Below are 18,495 nucleotides of genomic sequence, written 5' to 3' on the forward strand. Positions count from 1 at the left end.
CTGGAGCCTATCTCAGCTACAATCGGGCGGAAGGCGGGGTACACCCTGGATATCAATTGTCTTAAAGTATTTGATGTTGTCTCTCATAAAGTCTTCCATAATTAGTCATTGTTGTTGAAGGAAATAGCAAATGTTGTGATCGGTCTGTGAAAGTAATATGCCGCCGTATGTATAGAAATGACCAAAATAGGGCAATATTATATCTTACTTTGAATGTGCTTGTTACTACATTATACACACCTAGAGCGTGTATATAAAACGTTGATGGAAGTTTTTGGATGTTTTCAGAGCACTGTATAGGTGGAATACAGTGAATCCTTTACCTCAATTGTTAGCTGACTTGTGCTCGCATTTATTTAGTTAGAATGCATTAAAAAAGAAAAATGTGTGTTCTTGTCTCACATAAGGATTGTGAATGATAGGCACAATTTCAAAAAAGTGTTGTTCCCCTTTAAATGAGTCAAATTATGATTTTTTTCTACATTTAAAACACTCCCTAGTGATCCATATAACATGTAATAGTCGTTTTGTGGTCAATAATTTGCATAGATTATGTTTTACAGACCATCTTCAAGCTGCTTTCTGACCGTCTCTTCAGGATTTGCAGTTTTGTGGACAACATTATTTTTGTGCCTCCACTTTGACTGAGTCTTCTCCCCGTCAGTCATGTTGTAGTTTTTAGCGCTCTCATTTCGAGTCTACTGATAGACATAAATTAGAACTATACTTTAATTTGTCTTAGAAATGGCAACTGCCAAGAATGCATGTGCCCTTACGAGCCAGTCTGCCCCATAACAAGAGGATAGAGAAAAATAAGTTGTATTACAACGGCGGATTCACTCAAAGCTCTTCGGGTAAATCGCTACCACATATAGAGATATCTGCTGATGCCACAAATTGGGAAAATGTCACAAGTTTGGCAAATTCCAAACGACTCGTTTGGAGGAAGTAAGAAGCAACATTGCTTTATAAATACCTCCATTATGCCTGCACAGTTTGATTTCAAATTTTTGGGACTTTTGCAGTTCCCAAATACACAAAAACAGGAACTCATAGGTTGGTGGTTGCATATTAGGTCTGTTTTCATGATCACTGTGTGCTGCCACCTGTCTTCTTTTTGTTGCAGTGCCTGGTTTCTGTGTCACGGGGCGGAGTCACCTGCTCTCACACCTGATACTCATTTCCTTCTGTCTACTTAAGCTCTTCAGTTCATTCACTCAGCGGCAGTAGTTTTCTGATGGTTCCCATGGCGCATGCAACAGCAAGGGCAGGCAACAAACATGGCAGTAGACTGAAGTTAAATCATAAAATGCAACCTTACCCGAGCAAAAACAATGCATTAGTTATCCGAGATAGTCTTGATACTACAGTCCTTGATCCGGTTACACACAAATAAGTTGTAGACCTGCAAGCTTTTCTAAGTTTTCATCGGTTTTGTCGTGTAGAATGATGTCTGGAGCACACGATAGTTCGATGTTTGGGAACTGCACTGGCAAATAATCCTTTATCACTTGACAATTTTTTTTTTTTAATTATGTAAAGTTGCATAGTTGGATTTTTACTCATATCTGCTTTTTGAAGGAAAATATAGGCCTCAGATAGTGGGTGCACTGCTTGCTGTACAACAGCCATTTAGCTTGGTTGACCACCACTGGTTTTCACTTCCGGGAATAAATGACTTGTCGGAATACGAGCAATACCGTACAACCTGAGAGAGGACACTAAGGAGAACAACCTATACCGTCCCTTTTTGCCTGATGAAACGGTATCGACAGCGGCATGAGTCAACCCATGTAATTAATCCTGCTTGTTGGCTTCATGACGCTACTGAAGTACCAATGTAGCTCGGGGTACAAGTCACCGCTGTGAGCTCGTCTACGAAGATTATGCCTTTGCTGCTACTGTGGAAGCCCGGACCATCATATTTCCAACTGCTCCATTTGTCCTCCCAGAGAGACGGCGCTCCCACCCCCAGCTCCTCAGGTTTCTTCTTCTCCTGCTGAGACCAACAAACAGCCTGCTACTGAGAGATTTTGTGAGTAACCGCAGGCTCCTAGTCCTGGAAATTGTATTAAACTTTCAAGGACTTTGTTAGGGGGGGAAGTGTCGAGGTTATTGCATTTATTGACCGGCGGGCAGAAAATTGCTTCATGGACTCAAACTTTTTGGACTTGCATAAAATTGCTAAAATTCAACTTTAAAGGATGTCCGGTCTTTAGATGGCCGTTTAGCGAGGGTGACGCACCAAACTGAGACTTTAGCTTTACAGCTATCGGGTAATCACCATAAAGCAATACACCTCTTTATCCTTCAATGTCAGTCAACTCCCATTGTATTAGGTCTCCCATTGTTTAAACTGCATAATCCCAGTACTGATTTGGGTAGAACCACCATTTTGAATTGAAGCACCTTTTACCACACCAATTTTGTGTTGCACGGTTCCCTCGACCGACACACCAGCCATGTTAATAAGACCATTAATCTGTCGGGGTAGGAGCCGTATATCACGACCACAAATAGTTATTTAGTAAAACCATGCTCAGTCCCTTCCCCACAGCGCTCTTACCACTGTTTCATTAGACTCCTCCCGGGGGCATCATCACCTGTGGCTAGACTATCATTATTGTCAGGAGTGGAATAGTCCACATTAAGTGACTCGTCTTTTGCGGCGGGTGTCATTCGTCCCTCTTCCTCTCCATTGGGGGTCATTTTGTTTTTGTCGAGACAGCGGCTGAAATAAACTATGATTTGGGGAATAGAGAGCTGATGGCCTCCGTTTTTAAGCTACAGGTGTGGAGACACTGTTTGGAGGCGACTGCCACACCATTCCTGGTCGTCACAGATCATAACGACCTGGTATAAATCATGACTGATCAAACACTCAACTCCCGCCCAGTACGTTGGTCACTGTTTTTCGCTTTAACTTCTCTATTACATACATACCTGACTCCCGCAACACCAAGCCCTATGCACTCTCCAGAGTTTTCAGATCTTCCACCGAGGAAACCACTCCGGAGACCATCATACCTGTGGCTCGAGTGATAGGAGCCCTCGAATGGGAGGTGGAGAGATGGGTGTCGGATCCCGCCTTCAAGACCAAGGTGCCTGACAACGTTCCTGCAGGCAAACTATTTGTACCGAATGAACTGAGATCTGAAGTCCTGCAGTGGAGACACATGTCCAAAGTATTGCATCATCCTGGCGTGAGGCGCACACTGGCGATGGAAAGAGACATCAGGGACTTTGTGAACGCCAGCACCATCTGTGCCAAAGACAAGGCTTCTCATCCTCCTCCAGCTGGTCTCCTTCATGCTCTGCCTATTCCGTTACGACCATCGTTTCACATCGCTGTCCCGGTTTCCCGAGGCAACTCAGCCATACTCATTGTGGTCGACCAGTTTTATAAGATGGCTCACTTAATTCCCCTGTCCAAACTACCTACTTCTTTAAAGACTGCACAACTTCTGGTGAAACACATTTTCAGCCTATAAGTTATCCTTCAGGACCTGGTTTCGAACAGGGGACCCTAATTCGCATCCCAAGTTTGGAAGGCTTTTTGCAAGGCGTAGGGAGCAACCCGAAGCCTTCAATCTGGTTATCATCCCCACACCAACGGCCACAAGGAGCAGGTAAACCAGGACGTGGAGGCGGCTCTTCACTGTAATGTAGAAATATAATCAGGCAATAGTCCCAGAAGAGCCTTGGTCCTTGGCCTCCCACCTCCCTTGGGTGGAGTATGCTCATGATCTGCTGCCGCCTGTCTTCTTTTTGTTGCAGTACCTGATTTCTAGGTCTTTAATACAGTACAAAAGTAAGGATTCAGCCTCTATACCACAGACTCTGAGCAGATGGAAAATGCTAAGACAAATTTGCAAAACTAGTTTTAATGTTATTTCTCTTTCCGCTGCTCCACTTTGGGGTTTGACTTGAGATGCTTGTTGCTTTTGTTCTGTCAAGTGTATCACTAAATTCATACTTTTTTCAGCCTAGTTGTCTCATCGTTTATTTCCACGTTCCTGCATTGCTTGCTATTTATCTAACCCTTTCCTGCTCCTACTCATAATGTTCATGCGGAGAATTTTGCAATTCTGTATCTTAGTTTTTGTCTGTTAAAGGGACCAAATTATACCCACTCTATTTTCTTGTTCTTTAAAGGTTGATGTGTCAGCACCAACAATTTGAAATAGAAAGAGAAAACAAATGTTGAAAGTGGAACTGATAATGAATGACATTGTACATATAGTTGACTTTGTGCAGCCACTCTACATGTTAATGTCTGTATATGTGCACAAACCTATATGTACCATGTGATTGACTCGAGAATTGTTCAGAATGATAAATGAATGAATGACTCAAAGTTTAAATGTGTGTGTGTGATTGGTTGTTTTTTCTATATGCGCCCTTCAACTAAAGGCCGACCAGTGCAGGATGTAGTCTGCCCATAGTCAGCTGTTATAGGCTTCCATGCAACCCTGAATAGGAGTATAGGTGAAAAACTAACAAATGTATGATGGAATATTAGAGGCATTAAAAAGCATGGTGCAGTGCATTTAATTGTCACCTCTGGCGTTGGATCCTACAGAAATTAGGTGAAGAGCTGATCTCTAGCCATTATTTTTTTTCTAATATTGACACCAAATATGGAGACACAAAATAACAATTTCATGTGAAAGGTGGGGGAGGAGCTTTATAGAGGTAGAGGTAGTTGAGTGAAAGTGAGGAAGAAAAGCCAGTGCTCAGGTGGCTTCAAGCGGATATTGCATGCCTTATCTGTCATCTGCAGGTCTGTGCTCATTATAGAGGCAAGAATAGTGTGTAAATGTACATGTACTGATTCAAATGGCAATAGCGCAAACAGCCAGTAATTATAAAATTGAACAATTTAATTATCTTTTTTAAATATATGTATGTGTGGTGTAGATTTTATGCAACGGAAGTTATGGAACACAACTTTTCAATATCTAATCATGCAGAAGAGCAACGGTGAGGAGACTCAACAATCAAACCCTGCACCGTATACAGTATATCTATAAAGAAATGGGAAGCTGTAAGCATACTGTAGATACTAGGGTTGCTAGCTATAAATCGATGTGTCCAGTTCAACAAATGGCCAGTTCGGTTACAGCCTCCTCAATTGATCTGATTCAGCTGTGAATTCTTAAGTTAATCGAATGTAGACACATAAACCGGTTATCGCGCCAAACTAAAAATCAGCTGATGGTTTGTGTCTTTAAAAGGAAACAAGAGCCATGGTTCTCAGTGAACAGAGTCACGTGCTTGTTGCATTACTTATGTAACTGGAGACAAGAAAAGACAGATGCATGGACCGGGTGTTGCGCAAGTCTAGCAATGAGTAGACAGTTTATCTTTAAAACAACCAAATAATTACCCACAAGATACGTAACGTCAACACTGTGGACGATCTCCATGCTGTGCCGTCAGTCAATACTGTACCATCCCAAGTAATGGCGAAACAGACATATTCCCAATTTGTCTTTCTTTATTTCACAAAATGCTAATTTCTTGTACAAGGGGCTCAATCTGTGTGTCTCACTCTCTTTTCCGGCAACACTGAAACTACCTTTCACCCCCACAACACACGTCACTTCCCAGCCTTGTCCCGGAAGTCCCACCCTCCCAGTCTAAGCATTGGCTAGAACCTGTAGGAGGCATCAGTGACAACACTGACCTGACTTGACTAAATGGAAAATAAATATATTTGAAGTTTTTGCATTTTTACTTAATTTAACATATTTCATGATATATGTTGTTTTTAAAAATTGTAATCTCTATAAGTATGTCATATTTACAGAATGTGTTTTTTATATATATTTGAAGATGAATGTGCCTATGGGTGCTCTCATTCATCAGGTTTTTGTTATTCACATGGCATTCAACTGATCAGTTGTTTTAAAAGATGTTTGGCCTCTCATTCGAGTAGTTTTCATCAGTGCTCACTGCTCACCTCACCTCCCAGGGGGTGGAACAAGGGGATGGGTCGAATGCAGAGGTTAATTTCACCACACCTAGTGTGTGTATGACTATCGTTTGGACTTCAACTTTAGTTCATGCTCATAGACTTAGCTTGGACAGATGGAGTCTGAGCGCTTGGTACCAAGGTCCTAAGTATTTATCCTCTAACATAAGGAGGAACGTATGCACAGGAAGAACTGCTTATGTTCTTTTGTGGTTTAAAAAAGAATGTGTCCATCAGCAAATGTTAACCATAGAATCGAATCCCCCTATACACCGTATCAAATCTTATTGAATCGTTTATACACTACATTGAATTGTACCGAATCGTTAATACACTGAATCGAATCACATCAAATCGTTCAAAATAATTAAAAAAATAATAGCATCGTAACCCATGTATTGCGCATCACAGAGAGAATTACATCCTTAATAGATACACATTTACAGTATATTTTTAGATGTAATATTTATGCATAGCTATATACTGTAAATTCCGGATGATAAACCACAATTTTTTCCTACAGTTTGATCCCTGCAGCTTATAAAACGGAACAGCTAATTTGTGGATAATTATTTGCTGATGGCCATAACAAAATAGTTAAAAAAAACAAAAAACTAGCAAAAACACTAAGAAAGTGTGTTTTATTGTTTGTGCTATTGAGCAATTTTTTGGATGAGTTTGTGGAAGTGGAGCGTCGTTCAGTCCTCTAGCCATCTATAGCGGTACTAATCACATTGATTCTCCATTCATAACTCCAAGCAATGTTTGTAAGTCTTACTGTATAACTAAAACTTTTTACACTTACTAAACCGTCCCATATGTGATGTCTGCAGGAGTGTTGTCATGCATATTTGTATGTGCTATCATAATATAATTATAGTAAGGTAGTGTAAGATCTAAGAAGGTGAATTGTACATTTACAAAAGCTGGGAAAGTATTTTGGAGCCATTTCCAAAGAACTGTATATGTCAAAATTATCACTATACATTTTTAATTTTATTGATCCACTGGTGAAGAAACTAAAACTTAAATGGGGTTTTTTGTTTTCAGATGTTTTTCTTTTGGTGTAAAAACGCGCCTTGTCTCTGCCACATTTTCATCCGCGCTAGATTACGGTGATTTTTTTTATATGAATGCTACTCATTCCTGTCTTCAGATGGTGGACTGTGTTTACCATGCTTCTTTGAGGTTCATCACAAACTGTTGAGCCATGACACACCACTGTGACTTGTACTCTCGGGTGGGATGGCCTTCTCTGTCCACTAGGAGGCAGTGTCATTGGTACACTTTTATTTACAAGGCTCTTCTGGGACTATTGTCCGAATATATTTGTGCATTGATTTCACAGAGAAGTACGAACTCTTATGCACTGAGATCCAACGATCAGCTGTTGCTCTCTGTCCATTTTGCTCGCACTTAACGAAGGAAAAAAGGTTTTGTCTATGCAGCTCCTTGTGCTTGGAACATGTTACAAAGAGACTGGAAGCTGACTGAAGTGTTATCCTTAAATGCTCTTCAATCTAAACAGAGCATTTGAAGGAGCCTCAGTTATCTGTAACTGCTTTAATTTATGTCCATCCTGTCATTTTAATGTGTAATGTGAAGGTAATTTTATGTGTAATTTGTTGCTGCTTCTTGGCCAGGACTCCCTTGAAAAAGAGGTTTTTAATCTCAATGGGATTTTTTTCTTGGTTAAGTAAAAAAATAAAAAATGTGGTCACACTCAGATGTTATGATGTTGGATTAGTACAAATTAACACATGTCAGGTAAATGTTGTCAGAATAATTTACAGGGTTACAGCCCTACTTGTTCAAGTGTGTGCTGGTTTCTGAGCATGACTATTATGGATGCTTTAAATGAGGGGTGCCCACATTTTTTTGTCTCCAAGGGCCGAAGAGAAAAGGTGCCAAGGAGCCATGAGCCAAACATAGCGATTTTAGGCGTACAACCGACCATGAGTAAGGAGTTTAGTCTCATACTGCCATATATAAGGGAGTGGAGATCTTCACGTAGGAGGTAACTAGTTTGCCTTATGGATATGCTAGCAATGACTTTGTCAGCTTGATAAAAGGTCAGTATAACTCTGTATTATATATGTTAAACCATCCTACTGTGGGCCAAACAAAACGATTCGGCAGGCCAGATTTGCACCACATTGGGTTAGGGTCGGATTTAGGTTCCCCCTGATTAAGATGCTTTAGGGTGATCACTAAAAACAGATCAATCAATGTTATTTCCTTTAGGTGTTCTTTAGAGGCTTCTCTCCAAACAGAAGAGCTCAGTGGGTAGGAATTAGACAGCCTCCAGGAAGCATCTAAACTTGTCTTAGAAAGGTACTGAAAGTGTTACTAGATCTTGAGCAATAGCGGCTGCTGGTCTTTCAAGTAGAGGAAGCTCATTTCCAGATTCTCTCGAAACACAAAAACAATCTCCAATTACAGCTAAAAAAATTCATACCGTATTTTTCGGAGTATAAATTGCTCCGGAGTATAAGTCGCACCGGCCGAAAATGCATAATAGAGAAGGAAAAAAAACATATATAAGTCGCACTGGAGTATAAATCTCATTTTTTGGGGAAATGTATTTGATAAAACCCAACACCAAGAATAGACATTTGAAAGGCAATTTAAAATAACTAAAGAATAGTGAACAACAGGCTGAATAAGTGTACGTTATATGACGCATAAATAACCAACTGAGAACGTGCCTGGTATGGTAACGTAACATATTATGGTAAGAGTCATTCAAATAACTATAACATATAGAATATGCTATACGTTTACCAAACAATCTGTCACTCCTAATCGCTAAATCCGATGAAATCTTATACGTCTAGTCTCTTACGTGAATGAGCTAAATAATATTATTTGATATTTTACGGTAATGTATTAATAATTTCACACATAAGTCGCTCCTGAGTATAAGTCGCACCCCCGGCCAAACTATAAAAAAACTGCGACTTATAGTCCGAAAAATACGGTACAGATGCTAGATTCTACATGAAAACTTAACTTAGAATTGTAGAATTGTCCATATTACCTCGTAACAACAGTGTGGAACTTTAAAAATGCTCTGGCGGTGGTTCATTTTCCAAGACAGCTGATTCGCTCATTTTGCTGTCAATCAAAAAGGGATTCGGCCTCAGACAGATCATCCAATCATCAAATGGAAGCTCAGCGTCAAAGCCAGCTGAGTCCAAGTCCACTTTGCATACTGTCCAGAGATGCTCAGCTTCCAATGGGCCAAACAAAGCCAAGCATTTAACCAATGACTGTCTAGTTTGGCTGCATTGGAACAACCCACTCTATGCTCCCCCACTGAAGTCAATGGACACTCAACTTCAACACTGTTTATTGCACTGTGACATGCATCCATCCATCTTGTTCCGCTTATCCGAGGTCGGGTCGCGGGGGAAGCAGCCTAAGCAGGGGAGCCCAGACTTCCCTCTCCCCAGCCACTTCATCCAGCTCTTCCCGGGAGATCCCGAGGCGTTCCCAGGCCAGCCGGGAGACAGTCTTCCCAACGTGTCCTGGGTCTTCCCCGTGGCCTCCTACCGGTCGGACGTGCCCTAAACACCTCCCTAGGGAGGCGTTCGGGTGGCATCCTGACCAGATGCCCGAACCACCTCATCTGGCTCCTCTCGATGTGGAGGAGCAGCGACTTTACTTTGAGCTCCCCCCGGATGGCAGAGCTTCTCACCCTATCTCTAAGGGAGAGCCCCGCCACCCTAAAGGAAACTAATTTCGGCCACTTGTACCCGTGATCTTGTCCTTTCGGTCATATCCCAAAGCTCATGACCATAGGTGAGGATGGGAATGTAGATCGACCGGTAAATTGAGAGCTTTGCCTTCCGGCTCAGCTCCTACTCCACCACAACTGATCGATACAGCGTCCGCATTACTGAAGACGCCTCACCGATTCGCCTGTCGATCTCACGATCCACTCTTCCCTCACTCGTGAACCAGACTCCGAGGTACTTGAACTCCTCCACTTGGGGCAGGGTCTCCTCCGCAACCCGGAGATGGCACTCCACCCTTTTCCGGGCGAGAACCATGGTCTTGGACTTGAAGGTGCTGATTCTTATCCAAGTCGCTTCACACTCAGCTGCGAACCGATCCAGTGAGAGCTGAATATCCTGGCCAGATGAAGCCATCAGGACCACATCATCTGCAAAAAGCAGAGACCTAATCCTGCAGCCACCAAACCAGATCCCCTCAACGCCTTGACTGCGCCTAGAAATTCTGTCCTTTAAAGTTATGAACACAATCGGTGACAAAGGGCAGCCTTGGCGGAGTCCAACCCTCACTGGAAACTTGTCCAACTTACTGCCGGCAATGCGGACCAAGCTCTGACACTGATCATACAGGGAGCGGACCGCCACAATCAGACAGTCCGATACCCCATACTCTCTAAGCACTCCCCACAGGACTTCCCGAGGAACACGGTCGAATGCCTTCTCCAAGTCCACAAAGCACATGTAGACTGGTTGGGCAAACTCCCATACACCCTCAAAGATCCTGCCGAGAGTATAGAGCTGGTCCACAGTTCCACGACCAGGACGAAAACTACACAGTTCCTCCTGAATCCGAGGTTCGACTATCCGGCGTAGCCTCCTCTCCAGTACACCTGAATAGACCTTACCGGGAAGGCTGAGGAGTGTGATCCCACGATAGTTAGAACACACTCGTAAGCGCAAACCACAGTCAGGACCCATCCCCCCCCACCCGAAGGCGGAGGGAAGCTACCCTCTCGTCCACTGGGTTGAACTCCAACGTGCAGGCTCTGAGCCGGGGGGCAACAATAATTGCCACCCCAGCCCGTCACCTCTCACTGCTGGCAACGCCAGAGTGGAAGAGAGTCCAGCCCCTCTCGAGAGAACTGGTTCCAGAGCCCTTGCTGTGCGTAGAAGTGAGTCCGACTATATCTAGCCGGAACTTTTCCGCCTCACGCACTAGCTCAGGCTCCTTCCCCCCCAGCGAGGTGACGTTCCACGTCCCAAAAGCTAGCTTCTGTAGCCGAGGATCGGACCGCCAAGTGCCCTGCCTTCGGCTGCCGCCCAGCTCACATTGCACCTGACCTCTATGGCCCCTGCTATGGGTGGTGAGCCCATTGGAGGGGGAACCCACGATGCCTCTTCGGGCTGTGCCCATGGGGGAAGGTCCGGCCACCAGGCGCTCGCCATCGGGCCCCACCTCCAGAGGTGGGCCCCGGTGACCCGCATCCGGGTGAGGGAAATCTGGGTCCTTTGTTTTTATTCTTCATGGAGGTCTTCGAGCTGCTCTTTGTCTGATCCCTCACCTAGGACCAGTTTGTCTTGTGAGACCCTACCAGGGGGCATAAAGCCCCCGGACAACATAGCTCCTAGGATCATTGGGACACGCAAACTCCTCTACCACGGTAAGGTGGCAGCTGTGACATTACCACAACAAATGAGTGACATTACCACAATGGAGAAAGTTGTCAGCTGTAGCGACAGTAGCTAATTATGAACAAATGTTGAACACAGTCCAGCGCATAATTAGTCAATGAAATCTAAACACAGAAGTACATATTTGACCACTTTTATGACATTTTAGGGGAAGTTGAGCTTCCCTTGCAGTCTTAGAACCATCGCCACTGATCTTGAGCCATATTGACAAGAGGCTGCCAGTTGTGCCTGCCAAAGAATACCGTTGTATGCTAAAAGGCTTCTCACTCACTATACAAACACTATTGATGGTAAAAAAAAAAAAAAATGTTGGCAAATTATTAGATTTGTTTTTCACGGCGTAGTGACATACTACATAATTCTCTTCAAAAGAGCAATACATTCATAGATGTTTTGCATGAAGTCAATCTGACACACAATGCATAATACATTAACTCAAGTCGTGTCTCTGAAACAACAAAAAATGGAACATACAGAGCCAAAATATCTGTCTTGTTAATTCAAGCTGAGCAAAATATTGATATTGTAAGCCTCAACTTTCCTTTGAATCTTCTGTGTCTAGTAGTACAATTTTCAATATTTATAGCTTGTTTCAAGTTCTTTAAGGTTCAGAGAATGAAACAAAAACTATGTTACTATGTGTATATTCCTCATTTCCCAGAAGTGTCTGGATAAACTTACTTTTGGTATACCTACCTACTTTATGCAAACTTAAGAGAAAACAAGCTGTGTTGTAAAATAGACATTGTATATACATATGAGACCATTTTTTTTAGACTTGTTATTCAATTAATGAGATTTTCTTACCTGCTGTACTTAAGCAGAGCTCCTCATCACTGTTATCCTGACAGTTGTCCTGGCCGTTACACAAGAAGCTGCGGTCTACACAGCGCCCATTTCGACACTTGAAGCGCGTCTCAGAGCACACCAAGGGGTTGCCAGCTGTAAATCCGAGCAGAGATTGAGGGACATTCAATAGGCAAGGTTAATTAATGTCATTTTATGAATTACATATTGACATCGCTGCTATAGATGCTTTAAAATGGCCTATATTAGCACACTGAGTAATAACGATGTGACATTTGCAAACACGTCAAAGGAAACGTAGCAGAATTTGGATTGACTTTTCTGGTTATTTGTTCTGCTGTGAACAGAGGTGGGTAGTAACACGCTACATTTACTCCCTTACATTTGCTTAAGTACATTTTTGGTTAATATTTGGTTAATGTTGAAGTCACGATATGTATATAGAGTATTGTTGGCAAGTTTTGGATGGTTATTTAAAGGGTTTTGAAATAAAGAGCTTCCATTGACTACATTGTTAGCGAGCATTTTATGTATTTAATCTTTTTACGACTTAGAATGCATAAAAAAAGGAAAAACATATGTGTTCATGTCTTATATAAGGATTGTGAATGATAGACAGTACATCTCTCTCTAATTTTTGCATATTTCCAGTATGACTGATCTGGTATTATGGTCAGAGTACAGAAGTGTTACTCCAGTGACGTCAATCTACAGAAATTACTAAAGACGTTCGGAGTGGAATATTCAAAATGGCTGACTGAATTTGGGGCATTTTGTGATGTTTAGACGGTATGTTCACATACTTTGCAAATTGTAAATACAATTGGATATTGTTCAATGGATACAATGAAACACAATTAAGCATATAAAGTCAACTTGTTATTGAACTATACAGGTACTTTGAAAAAAAAACAAAAAAACATCAAACATGCAAAGATTCCAGTTCCGTCTGTTTCTTTTCATATATGTAATGGCTCAGGCTGAACCATTAATTTCTAACGGCGTGCATGTTTTGTCATGAAAACCATTTAATTAATTGCTACCTGTAATAAGGTGCACTTATTTGCTCCTTTCAACCTTATATTCAAGTAAATTTACAGTATACAGTGCTTTTTCTGTAGCGACTCAAAGCGCTGTACATTGAGAAACCAATTATCTACATTTAAGTTACTGTTCATTTACACCAGTGTGTGTGACACCGGGAGCAAGATGGGTGAAGTGTCTTGCCCAAGGACACTACGGCAGTGACTAGGATGGTGGAAGATAGATTTGAGCCAGGAACCATCAAGTTTCTACCGGTTGAGCCATGCCGCCCCCAAATTATTATCTATTATTATAATAATTTATTTTGTCACACAGCATAATGTTGATTAGCATCGAAACCCCACAAACATACAGTATGTGAGATATGTAATTTACAGTTAATTTTAAACTATACAAGCTGAAGTATTTTTAGTAACGTGGTAGTTCGCCATCCCCGCTAGTGTTGTATGAGACTTACTGCAGTTTTCCTCATCGCTCCCATCAGGACAGTCACTGAAACCATTACATCGGAAGCGTCCAATGATGCAGTGGACCCCATTCGCACAGGCAAAGAATGTTGGGCCGCACTTTGATTTGACTTTTGCTGAGAGAATAGGGGGGGGGGGACAAGAAGTAAAAACGTCCATTAGTTTGTAAATTGAGATAAGTAACATTTCATCACAAAAAAACATTTAGGTTGGATTGACATAAATTAGGTGCAAAGTTTCACCACACCACTATCTCAATGCATTGTTTTATTTGAACTCTGGTTAGAAAGCAGTGAGAAAGGGACAAGCGGTAGAAAAATGGATGGATGGATGGATGGTTAGTTCTCCTGGTTGTTGGAGTTCATTTGGTCAGGTGGTAACACAGTAACCAGGCCTCGAATTTTAAGTTTTTAAGGTCAAGGCAAGTGTTGCCTTAAAGGAGGGTTCATATTTTAGGGCACCAAGGCAAGTTACAAGGGCACAAAGGCAAATGTGTTTGTCATTGTTGTTTAGTATGGTTTCACTATATGGCACAGGTTTATGACAGTGTTGGCGTTGTTTATACGGCTATCCTTAGTGTGACATGTATTGCTGTTGACCAAGTATGCTCTTCATTCACTTGTATACGTGTGTTCATCAACATAATCATTAGAATTGATCATGGCCATGGAGGACGGCATTTCTTCTTGACTTTCTCTACTAAAGATCACTAGTAGTCCATTTAACGCTAAATTCCTTTTGCTTCGAGGGAATGTTTCCGGAGTTGTTTGTCTGCTATAGTTATCAAGCCAAATGACACTAATGCTCATGCGCCTGACTTCGTGTTGCCTAAAATGCATTAATAGATGACAGGGTTTCAGCAATTATAAAAGCAGACGGTATTACGAACCGTCTGGAAACCGTCTGGAATTTTCGACCATTTCATCCCTAGTCCATTATGCAGTAAACAGGCAAGGGCGGTCACAGCATGTTGTTGCTGCAAATCTTGGTAAATTTTTAGGGCATTATGGCAAATGAGAGGGCGGTCGCGGCATTTGTCGCAGTTGCCGTGGTTAAATTCGAGCCCTTAGTAACCAAACATGGATGCGGACCAACCGAAGCAATCCTTGGCTATCTTGAAAATGTGGTCTTGGCACGCTTCTGCTCAATCTTTGGTATGGTTCATGTTGAGAAATCATTTCAATTGTATTTTGATCTGCTCCAATTGGTAAATGAACCCAAAACAGCATAATAGTACAGTGAACAGATACAACCAGTCACTTGCCAATCTTTGATTTAACGTAAAAGCAGTTAGCAAGTTGTCAGACATACTCTAGCAGTGCCACGTCTTTTCAAATGTGCAGGAGGATAATTTGCTTGTGACGTCTGCAAGTATACTTAGTTATTTATTTTTGAGATGCCGACTTCTGACATTAAAAATCAGATCCTTTTGGGGCGAGTGAAACGGATGTCAGAGGTCAGTAATTAACCCTTGCAAAGCATCAAACTGCTGCTGGGTTTTGGAGACCAATTAAATAGCCAATGTAGACCTGTCATGCCAGTATGACAGGGGAAGCCATATATAGTAGCATAACACTGCAACAATGGCAGGGCAAAACATCAGATAGAGAACTAGATGGAAAATGTTTTATCTTTTAGGTCAGGATTTATAAATGCCAGATGTCCTCTTGACCTAACTCAGACAAACTGATCTTTCATGGCTGAGAATGGAAGTGTGATAGATTTAAGGACAAACATTGGGAAATAAACCACCTTGTATTAATACATTTGATAATAAACTTAGCTGTATAATGACACATGACATGTGATTGCATAATTAAATGTAAGTCAGTTGTAAATGCCATCCGTCCAGCTGACTTTGGGCGAGACGTGAGGTTGGTAATACAATGTCTCAAAAGGTAACATTAGAAATTCAAAATAACATTTAGATTTTGACAGAAAGTTGGCTTTGTGATTGGTATTGGTATGTTACGGGCTAGTGTTTGTCTGGACCCCGGGATGCAGAGACGGTAGGCATAGTGCAAGTAAAAAGTGTTTTATAACCAAAACTAGTGCAACAGGGACGTGCACAAAAAGGCAAAATACACACATTAAGCATAGGGAAAGCTATGCTGCATGGAGGTTAAAAGCACAATGACTCAACCTCGTTCAGAGGACAATGCCGGCATTAACGGCATTCTAATTGGCAACCAGGAACAGGTGTGTCTTGATTGTCAAACAGGAAAAGATAAGGGTGCCAGCACTCAGACAGGGAAGCAGTGGCAACATAATTAGGGGCGCTGGACAGGAAAACAACTGAATACCAGGAATTAATAATAATTGTAATGTGAGAACTTTCAAACGTTCACTGTTCAAATTAATAGTGCTTACAAAGTACAAAGAAGAATAATTATGAGAAATACCTTCAACCTTATTAAAAATGGGATATTCTTCATCTCAGTATGTTTATCATGACTGACTTAATTATCTATTACAAGAACTGCTGTATTAATCATTCACTGATGTAATTGTGTTACAAAAAGAAGACAGTAAATGAACGTATGTATTTGTAAACACTCTGAAGTGGGAAAGGGGTAGGATTAAATAAGCTTTGCTTCTTCCTACTCCTTTTCGGACAGGATGTAAAAAGAAATTATGTGAAATTGTGTGATGTATTATACTGTAAGTGTGTTCATGTTCGAAATAAACTAAAAAAAAAGAAAAGAAAAAAAGAAAGAAAAGAACATGGTATTTGTCCATGACCAAAATGTATTACATTTTCTTGGGTCTGAGAAAGTTGACTCAGTTTAACTTTAACTTTGAGTTCTAAAAGTTCAGTACAGTACAAGTAAGTAAAAAAAAAACACTTTCTAATTGGCATGGTAGACATTTTAAACCGAGTCAGCCAACAGGCCCCCTGTTTCACTTTAACATACAGTATACTACTGAATGACAAGGGAGTAGATGTTTCATACTGTATATTGAAATAGTAGCATGTCAAATGCAGGGGGAAAATATTTCAGTAAACAACAATGAAGTGGACAAGAGTTTTAGTTATTTCAAGTAGTGGCAATTATATTTGGCAAAGCAGGAGGGATAATGACAGCATCCAAAGGGATTTGGAGCGCCTGTCTTCAGCATAAAAAGTAATCCGTAGAATAAGGAAGAAAACCGGGCTTCTGTCCAATATTTGCATATAGGTACTCTGTTTGTTTGTTTACCTGGGCAGAACAGCCTTAACCACCCAAAGCTCATTAGGCACGGTATATCATGCTTATCCGAGTCAAGGGAGGAAACTGAGCATAAGAGAGACAAAAACAAACTGTTTTTAGATACCAAGTTTTACATGCTTTCACTGACTGTATCTTAGTTCCCAAACACATTTACCATTGACTGATTTTTCTTGGGAGAGCAGACTAAAGAAACCCAGTGATTGCTGTGAGATCCTTCATTCACCTCCTGTCTCATCTGCATCCTCAATACCACCTATGCTGTTGGCAGGATTTATCTGACCCAGTGTTTGTGCTGCTAATTAACTTAAAAGTCATATGAAGGGCAAGCTCGTGAAGAGAAATTTGTGCGTGGGAGAGGCAGCCAAACAATAGGATGGAGCTTCAGCGTCACATGTATTTGGGGATGCAAAGCGATGAGCTGGATTCACAACAAATAATAATTACCACAGGCAGGTTCATTGTAGAGGACATGGGAAAACACATGTCATATTAACTTTCATTTGTTAATAATTTGCAGGTCTGTTTAACTTCACACCCACCACATTAAGCATTCAAGTTGGACAATATGGACATGCTTGCAGTGACGGATACAGTATATGCAAGAGAATAAGGGAAAGTGACTTTCTTATTTTATTGCTGTGTTTCATCATGAATGGGAGGGGTGGATATCAGAAAACCTGAATACGAGCCAAGGAAGCACAGAAAATAAATGCTATTTTAAACCGAATAGGCCAGAGGGGTGATTCCAACCCACACACCAAATCAGCAAATATGTAGACCTCACTTACTACTATATATCTTTTGGTATATACAGTAATTATAGGCACTGACACACATACTGTACAACACTAAACGTGTTCCATGAGTCAATTTAAATAATAATGATACACTTTGGGCCTGATTTACTAAGCTCCAAATACCTCGCGCTAAACAGAGTGTGTAATATATAACAGTGTGTATTATGAGTGGGCGTGTTGCGTGTGATCTACCAACACTGCCTCCCTGGGAAGCTGAAGCTGTGGTGCTTTAGTTTGGACTGCTGCCCCGTCTCATGTGGTCAATTTCCATCTATGAGGTCACTCTATCCTATGCCAATCGGCTGGAGAGGCTGGTGAATGCACAAGTGAGGAAATGGCTTGGACTGCTGAGATGAGATGTCTTAGCAGCGTAGGCCTGTATGGCAACGGAGCCTTCTCCCTACCGATGTCAAGCGTGGTGGAGGAGTACAAATGTGCCAAATCAAGGCTAAAAATGACTTTCACAGAATCCCGGGACCCATTCGTCAGAAGTGCTGCTCCAACCCTATCGGCAGGGAGGAAATGGAATCCATCTGCAGCAGTTGCAGTGGTAAAGACTACCCTCAGACACCGGGATATAGTGGGGCAGAGGGGGCCTTGGTTTAGAAGCAACAGCACACACGTGGCAAAAGGCAACTCTCAGTCTTCCAAGCCCAGCAAGGCAGCTGGATGAAGTGGGAGGGCGTGGAGAGGAGAAAAATAATGTGGAACGAGATTTGGAGCATGGAGTCTAATAAGTTTCATTATTAGAGCCACATATGA

At 41.7% G+C, this 18,495-nt stretch overlaps 1 protein-coding gene across 3 annotated transcripts in view; it reads right to left on the reverse strand.

The window, feature by feature from the left end:
• Positions 1-18,495, reverse strand: part of ldlrad3 (low density lipoprotein receptor class A domain containing 3) — a 205,035-nt gene that overhangs the window by 67,232 nt on the left and 119,308 nt on the right. For all 3 annotated transcript variants that reach the window (XM_062036195.1, XM_062036194.1, XM_062036193.1), the window contains exons 3-4: positions 13,715-13,840; positions 12,214-12,348 (exon numbers count right to left, since the gene is read on the reverse strand). In XM_062036195.1, coding sequence (XP_061892179.1) covers positions 12,214-12,348; positions 13,715-13,840 — 261 coding nt within the window. The remainder of the gene's footprint in view (positions 1-12,213; positions 12,349-13,714; positions 13,841-18,495) is intronic.

This window comes from Entelurus aequoreus, linkage group LG24, assembly GCF_033978785.1.
Source record: "Entelurus aequoreus isolate RoL-2023_Sb linkage group LG24, RoL_Eaeq_v1.1, whole genome shotgun sequence".
Classification (NCBI taxonomy): Eukaryota; Metazoa; Chordata; class Actinopteri; order Syngnathiformes; family Syngnathidae; genus Entelurus; species Entelurus aequoreus.